General features: G+C 42.3%; 1 protein-coding gene across 2 annotated transcripts; it reads right to left on the reverse strand.

Moving 5' to 3' along the window:
- Positions 1-2,734: 2,734 nt before the first annotated feature.
- On the reverse strand, positions 2,735-7,526 carry LOC118374427 (torsin-1A-interacting protein 2-like). 2 transcript variants are annotated; one of them, XM_035760843.2, is made up of 8 exons: positions 7,309-7,526; positions 6,766-6,861; positions 6,484-6,663; positions 5,836-5,997; positions 5,590-5,733; positions 5,392-5,514; positions 5,248-5,298; positions 2,735-5,116 (listed from the first exon to the last, which is right to left on the reverse strand). In XM_035760843.2, exons 1-8 carry the CDS (start codon positions 7,376-7,378, stop codon positions 4,317-4,319), a joined length of 1,626 nt encoding a protein of 541 aa, XP_035616736.1. In that variant the 5' UTR covers positions 7,379-7,526; the 3' UTR covers positions 2,735-4,316. The 2 variants fall into 2 exon arrangements, with proteins under 2 accessions (XP_035616736.1, XP_035616735.1); XM_035760842.2 differs by having other exon boundaries at positions 6,766-6,864; positions 7,309-7,525.
- Between the last annotated feature and the right edge of the window lie 4 nt (positions 7,527-7,530).

The raw sequence follows: 7,530 nt of genomic DNA on the forward strand, positions 1-7,530 counted from the left end.
TCTTGGCCCCACTGCAGGGCACTATTCAGCAGACTCCTTCCTGTCTTCCCAGGCCTGCCAACATCCTCACACACAAACCCAGGAACATTGACATTGGGACATGTTTTAATCTGTAGACACACACTGATATAACATACAGAATAACAATGGCTGTGTTTTTGTTAAAATGTTTTGCAATTTTGTAAAAAAAAATAAAGTTAAATGAAAGCTCTTATCTAGAAATTATAATCTTTCAGATGGCACAGATGAGCATATTTCATAATCTAAGTATAAAAATATTGAAATAATATTTAGAATTTGTCTGGCCTAATTTTAATTAACAGGAAAAGGAGTAACGCAAATGATCTGTTTGGCTTGTTTCATGTTCAGACAAAACAACTAAAACACTCTTTTGAGATCTGAGGTAAATTAGTAGATTTAATATATGAGTCTATCATGACATTACTTCCACAACCTAATCAACAGGGAAACAGCCTCACTGAGAAGGAAAGTGATGGGCAGGTTAAAACAAGAGGCTGGAGATCCCCTCTATCAAACCGGATTATTAAAAATATATGTTTATTTAACCTTTATTTAACTAGGCAAGTCAGTTGGGGCGGCAGGGTAGCCTAGTGGTTAGAGCGTTGGACTCGTAACCGGAAGGTTGCAAGTTCAAATCCCCGAGCTGACAAGGTACAAATCTGTCATTCCATCCCCTGAACAGGCCCACTGTTCCTAGGCTGTCATTGAAAATAATAATTTGTTCTTAACTGACTTGTCTAGTTAAATAAATTAAGAACTTTACAATGACAGCCTACCCAGGCCAAACCTAGACACTGCTGGGCCAATTGTGCTCCGCCCTATGGGATACAGCTTGGATTCAAACCAGGGACTGGAGTGAAGCCCTTTGCACTGAGATGCAGACTCATGATGTACGTCCAGCAAGGAAGAGATGGGGGGTAAATATGGCTTTCTATATCCGGTGGGGGTTCTATCAGGGTGTGACTATTCCATAAAAGAGTCTCCTGGGTAGGTAATAATTACTCTATACCAAGGTCGGGAGGAAGTGTTTAACAAAGGAACATTCTACCATAAAGTCATTCCTGTGATAGGCTTGTTGAATAAATAAAGTGTTACCTAATTTTACAGCCCCGCCCCGTTTCATAAACAGTCAATTGTGCGGAAACTCGAACATAACCTCTGACACCTCTCAGTGAAGAACAGATATTTTTGTTTTGTAATAAACTTCTCTTTAAACCAGTGGAGCAGAAATATGAGTTATGATATGAGAAATATGAGAAATATTGTTTTATTAAAATGTCCTTCCTCCTTCAACATCAGCATGTTTCTGTTAATTTTTGTTTTATCAACAGGAAACAGCTATTGTTTTTACTTTCTACTCAACACAGTCAGTTTTTTCCCACTGCTTTTTGTGATATTGTCTCATTGCGGCAACTCTTCAATGGGCTCGGGAGAGGGGAGCGTCAAGTCATGCATCCTCCGAAACATGACCCGCCAAGCCATGCTTCTTAACACCCGCTCGCTTGACTCGGATGCCAGCCGCACCAACGTGTCGGAGGAAACACCTTTCTACTGACAACTGAAGTCAGCCTGCAGGATCCCGGCCCGCCACAAGGAGTCGCTAGAGCGCGTTGAACCAAGGGAAAACTCTCCCTTCACCTGGACGACGCAGGGCCAATTGTGCATCACCCTATGGGACTCCCGGTCACAGCCGGTTCTGACAAAGCCTGGGATTGAACCCCAGACTGTAGTGAGGGCACAACACTGCGATGCAGTGTCTTAGACTGCTGCGCCACTCGGAAGGCCCCACCAAGTTTAGTTTTAACCTCTTATCATTGAAAGCCTCCTGTTCCCAAAGATTGGTTCTGGAGGTAGGGCTGCCATAACCCTACCCACAGGATAACTGCTAGAGAAAGAGTCAACTGGTGGATGAGAATAGGGCTGCCATAACCCTACCCACAGGATAACTGCTAGAGAAAGAGTCAACTGGTGGATGAGAATAGGGCTGCCATAACCCTACCCACAGGATAACTGCTAGAGAAAGAGTCAACTGGTGGATGAGAATAGGGCTGCCATAACCCTACCCACAGGATAACTGCTAGAGAAAGAGTCAACTGGTGGATGAGAATAGGGCTGCCATAACCCTACCCACAGGATAACTGCTAGAGAAAGAGTCAACTGGTGGATGAGAATAGGGCTGCCATAACCCTACCCACAGGATAACTGCTAGAGAAAGAGTCAACTGGTGGATGAGAATAGGGCTGTCACGGTGCGTGACATCACGACATGTACAAGAGTCACAAAGCTAAATGAGGTTACGATAACGTCGCCATAGGATGTCAGTTGAGAAAAAAATCCCTTTCGGTAACTGCCTTGGAAGATGGTCTGTTGTTCTGTTATTCCACAAGATACAGTAGGTTTTATTCAGGGAAAGACAGTTTATTTCCTACCGATGTCATTGTTCAAGTGTTCACATATTTGACTTTCAGCTCTTCCTTTTGACACTCGACCCTCAATGAGCGTTTCTAACAACAAGCCATCATTACCAGCCCATTAGTGAGGGGAACTGGCCACAGATGATATAAAATCAAGAGACTTCCTGCAAAAAGACCATTAGTAACGGTCTTGGAAGTGCTTCCCTGTGGATAACGTGAATAATCGTATCGGGACACTAGAACTTTGTTCCTCAAGCTAGGAAAAACATATCCCCTCAGATTAATAAAGTCAAATAAGCAACTATTAAAAAATATTTTATTATTATAGGAAAACAAAAAAAACAAATCAAAGAGAACATACTTATTCAGGTGAAAGCAATAGAAAATATCTTAGTTACAACAACAGAGCATAAACTAGAAAATATTTCTCAGTGGAAAGAAAATAGTTGGTTCTGGGACAGGTTGTTCAATTACTTGGTTCAAATATTCATCTTCACCACCGAGTAATTTGGTACAACGTATCAAATATAATCTAAATCTCACCAATAAATATTCTATAAAGGCACAATGTCTGACTGGCAATACCAGTTATGTAATATACATTTTTTGATTGACTGTTTCAATCAATTCAGATTATACTGCTAAATTATGCCAACACTTATTCTGGAATAATCTAGAATAGTTTACTTCATTAAGACACACAAGCATTTTGAAAAAAAAAAGCATCATAACAGTAAGAATCTGATAAATTACAGCGATCCCTCTCCTCACAGAATTATTGGAATTTCCGTGTGAAAAATATCATATTCAACATCTCTTCTCTGTAACCCCCCTGTCCAACTTGTCCTATAAAAATAGAACTACCACTTAACAATTATTTCAAAATATTTCCAATATAGTCATCTAATAATATTATTCATTAAGCAAATACTACACTATAACACACACACACACACACACACACACACACACACACACACACACAGAGAGAGAGAGCGAGACAAACCTAACGCAGCATCCCAAATTACGATTATTTCTGTCTTCATGTCTGCCATTCCTCGAGGTGAGCTGGTTGAAAATGTAAAACCAGAGAATTAGTGCAAGACATTTCAGCCAAATATGCAGGGAATGGGGGTATTGAAATAATATTTTTAAAATATGTATACATGAGCATTGAACAGCAGAAAAGGAACTCAGTTTTGTCATTTTACCAATGCATGGATCAGTGGTGAAATCCTGGAATTTAGACTCAGATTCAATTTCATGTAGCAACAAACACTTTAAATTGAATAGCAAAAGGAATTTCTTTTTTTCAAGGTAACGATTTCATTTCATTTTCAAAAAAGAAAAGACAAAACAAGAAAAACGTGAAATAGACACATCACATTATAAAATCAATGTTGTACATCTTCCCTATAAAGCAAATGTTGGGTCTGAAATAAAAACCACCCACAACAAACTGTTGTCCTCAACCCAGACCGTCACTCTGTAATTACTTCCTGATTCCTCAACCCAGACCGTCACTCTGTAATTACAGCAGCTGGCAGTTGTGAAATGATCAGAAATATGACAGAGGACCAGAAAGAGAGGACATCTCAGTTAAAACTAAACAGTGCAGTTGGGCTGAATATTAAATGTTGGTTTGGATCTGTCAGCATAGAAATCTCTATACAGAGCATATGACCTCTGGAAGATATCACCTCTAGGACCTAGAGTTCACCTGTGAAGTCTAAAAACCCCACAGAGCACCTGGGTGTGTCTTCATTACCATCACCCCTCAGCTTCAGAGCCACAGCTTCTCCAGAGCTCCATAAAGACGGAGAGGAGCCCAGCCCAGCGAGCCTGCTCCTACCTAGCCAGACGTCTCCTGTAGCTGCCAGTTCAGTCCATGCATCCTCCCTGCTCTATGCTCTCCTCTACTGCCACAGGCAGGACCAGGTGGGAGATACGGCTCCACAGTCCACTCAGCTTGTCCAGGTCCATCCGATTATAGGAACCAGGCTTGTCTGAGCTGTTACTTTCCACAAAGGTGTCCGTAATATAATCCTGGACCCTCTCCTCCACCTCATTCAGACTGAGCTCCTTCCCTAACTCCTCCTCAGGCAGCAGCACAGTGAAGAGCAGGAACACCTCTTTGTAGGCTGCATTCTCGTGGTCACAGTAGCGGTAGAATATGATCGTGGAACCCGGGGGCAGCTCCTCAAAGCGGTGGATGACGGCTACGGGCTGGTCCCCCTCGAAGGCTTCCCCCAGCTGGGTGTCGATGTCCAGCTTGACCTGGTCGCTGTCCTGGTCAGCCTTGCTGGCCCCGTCGATGTGGATGGAGGAGGCGTTGAGGGCAGAGGAGAAGGCGGAGGCCAGATGCAGGGCAAGGCAGTGCAGCGTCTTCTCCCCCCTGCGGCCTGCTGTCAGCATCAGGCTGACTGGCTCCGTGGGCCGGGCCGTCTGGAGGTGCCTCTCCAGGTGGATCCTGCTCCTCCTCCACAGCTCAGAGCGCTGCCCGGGGAACAGGGACTCCAGAGCAGATAACTGAGAAACAAACTTCCCCTCTCTCACAGGCCAGGCTGGATGATCTCCACCCCCTGAAGGCCTGAAGGGCAGTGAGAAGTGCTGGTAGGCCAGGAGACCCAGAACACCAGAGACAAGCAGCACCAGAGCCTGACACAGTTTCCACATGTACCCTGCAGGGATGAGAAGATGACCATGTTTAATTCCAGAAACAAATGCAAATATAAAGAATATTAAAATGCCTCCTACTTTAGGACAATTCAAGGAGAGATTTTTAACAATATATACATTTTTTTTAACTTACCCCCAAAAGCTTTCCCAGGAATTGCCTTGATAACAGCTGATTTCTTAATATCTTAAAATAGAAAAATATTAATATTGAAATAATACTGAAATAATCTCAAACACTACTTCCTCAATAAAACTGCACCAGTATACATAACGGTACCTTGTTTTCTGAGTTTGGTAGTTTGTTTTCGAGTAGGAATATTGTTCACCCGACAGCTCGATGTGTAGGACTCTTCAGAGGTGGGGTAACCTCTCATGCTATAATGGTTAGCGCTGGGCAATCCTACACAGAGGACAATGTTAAAATACATAACACTTTAGATTGACTAGGAAAACTACATTAGCTCTGTCATCTTACCAGTTTTTTTGTCTTTCCTCTCCATATTCTCCTTGTACTCTGCCATGCTGCTCGTCTTGTAAATCAAAACCTCTGGTCGGTTTTCCAGGGGTCTGAGTTGGGTTGCAGGCTTGGTACCAGACGCAGCTCTTCTTGACATTTCCACTGAAAACAAAACACATGAAAAGCCCTTTAGAGAAAAATCTCAGTTTGATATTCTCAGATCTTTAGAGATCATTAAGATTACAGGTTAAAATTAGGTCCTACTTCTCTTGGTTTTAAACAGATCTGTTTTCAGCTCCTCGGTTGTATGAATGGAACTGCGACTCAGTAGGTACAACCTGGGATCTACAATCTCTTGGGAGCCAACACCGACCGTCTTCGGTACGTTCACATTCATGTGCCCCATCAAAGTTGTATCAAAGGGACCTGTTACAGGATGGGTAAGCCACATGACAACCATCAAGCCTAGAATGCACCATTAAAGCTGCAATATGTCACCTTTTGGGCATACCAACAAAAATCACATAGAAATGTGAGTTATAGATCTGTCTTCCCCAATGAAAGCATTTCTATGCTTCCCGTTATTACGTTTTTGTGTGTGTGTGTGTGTGTCTTTTACTTTGGGGTTTGTACACCAGCTTCAAATAGCTGAATATACAATATTTGTGGTTATTGAAATTATATTTCATAGCAGTTTAGATTATACAATGATTCTCTACACTATAACTGCTTTTTTTGTCACAAACTGAAATTAGGCAAACTAGTTTTTTCAACCAGGAAATGGCGGAGCGTTTTTTGCATACTGCACCTTTAAGTGGGCTAAGGAAAAATAGCATCAAGAATCAGTTATGTTTCCTATTTGTGAATTTGGTCGGGTTGGGGTGAACGGTAATGTGGTCCTCCTAAACTCACGTTTATGCTGTGTGACATTGTGATGGGAGGAGTCTTCCTCGGCACTCATCTCCTGTTCCTCGTTCTGCTCCGAGTCCAGATCTTCATCCCCAGTGGTCTCCTGGACATCCATCTCATCCTCATCACAACTGCCATCCCCTGCCACTCCAATCTCTGACTTATTCTTCTTGCCAGGGGACTCTTGAGTTGGGAAAGAAAAGCAGTAGATAAACAAGTACTACAATCTCAATCATCTGTTAAACCTCCGCAAGCCTTTACGACTAGTAGCCTATTGACTTTTACCATCGTCCTCCATGGAGCCATTGACAGGTGAGGATGGGATCTTGTTCTCTTCCCTCTTCCTCTTCAGCGGACCTCTGGGTGCCAACTCTAAAGTAACTGCTGGCAAGGGCGAGAAAAGGAGTTTAGTGAGTGACAATAACGTCAGCTAAAAGTTGTATCCAAGCTGGATATATCGGACTGCCGACTTCCAAATGATTGACTGGTTAACCATTAACTTAGCTAGTTAACTCATAACTAATTAAATTGGAAAGGCTAAGTTTGTAATGAATGAGTAACGTTAGCTCCGGTTAGGCTATTTAATGAGGACCATGTTCATTATTTTAATGACTGCTAATAAAGAGATAGCTAAGTTAACTAGCTAACTAACATGTCAAAACATCGTGTTAACTAGCAAATGTTTGTTTTCATGCATTTTTACGATATAGCCCATTTTTACTTTGTGGGTGTGTTATCTAGTTTGCGGAAACAGCTAGAGGAAACGGAAGACTGGCTAGCTAGTTCGGTTATGTAGATTGGATTAGGGTAGCAGCCTGGCTGACAAACCTTTCATCGATTGCCTTGTCGACCTCCTCGCTGGTTGAGCAGAGTTGTTTCGTAAAATCTCAGGATCCATGGTTCCACTCTAAATTATACCTTATAGCGCAAATTAAATATTCACCCTATAGCGCAACTTCTCAAACGCATTTCCTAGGATGGGTCGTTTTTTTTTTTTTTTTTTTTTACAAAACAGGAAATAAGTTGTACGTTCAACAGATTTCGTTGGAA

This window comes from Oncorhynchus keta, chromosome 1 (genome assembly GCF_023373465.1).
Source record: "Oncorhynchus keta strain PuntledgeMale-10-30-2019 chromosome 1, Oket_V2, whole genome shotgun sequence".
Classification (NCBI taxonomy): domain Eukaryota; kingdom Metazoa; phylum Chordata; class Actinopteri; order Salmoniformes; family Salmonidae; genus Oncorhynchus; species Oncorhynchus keta.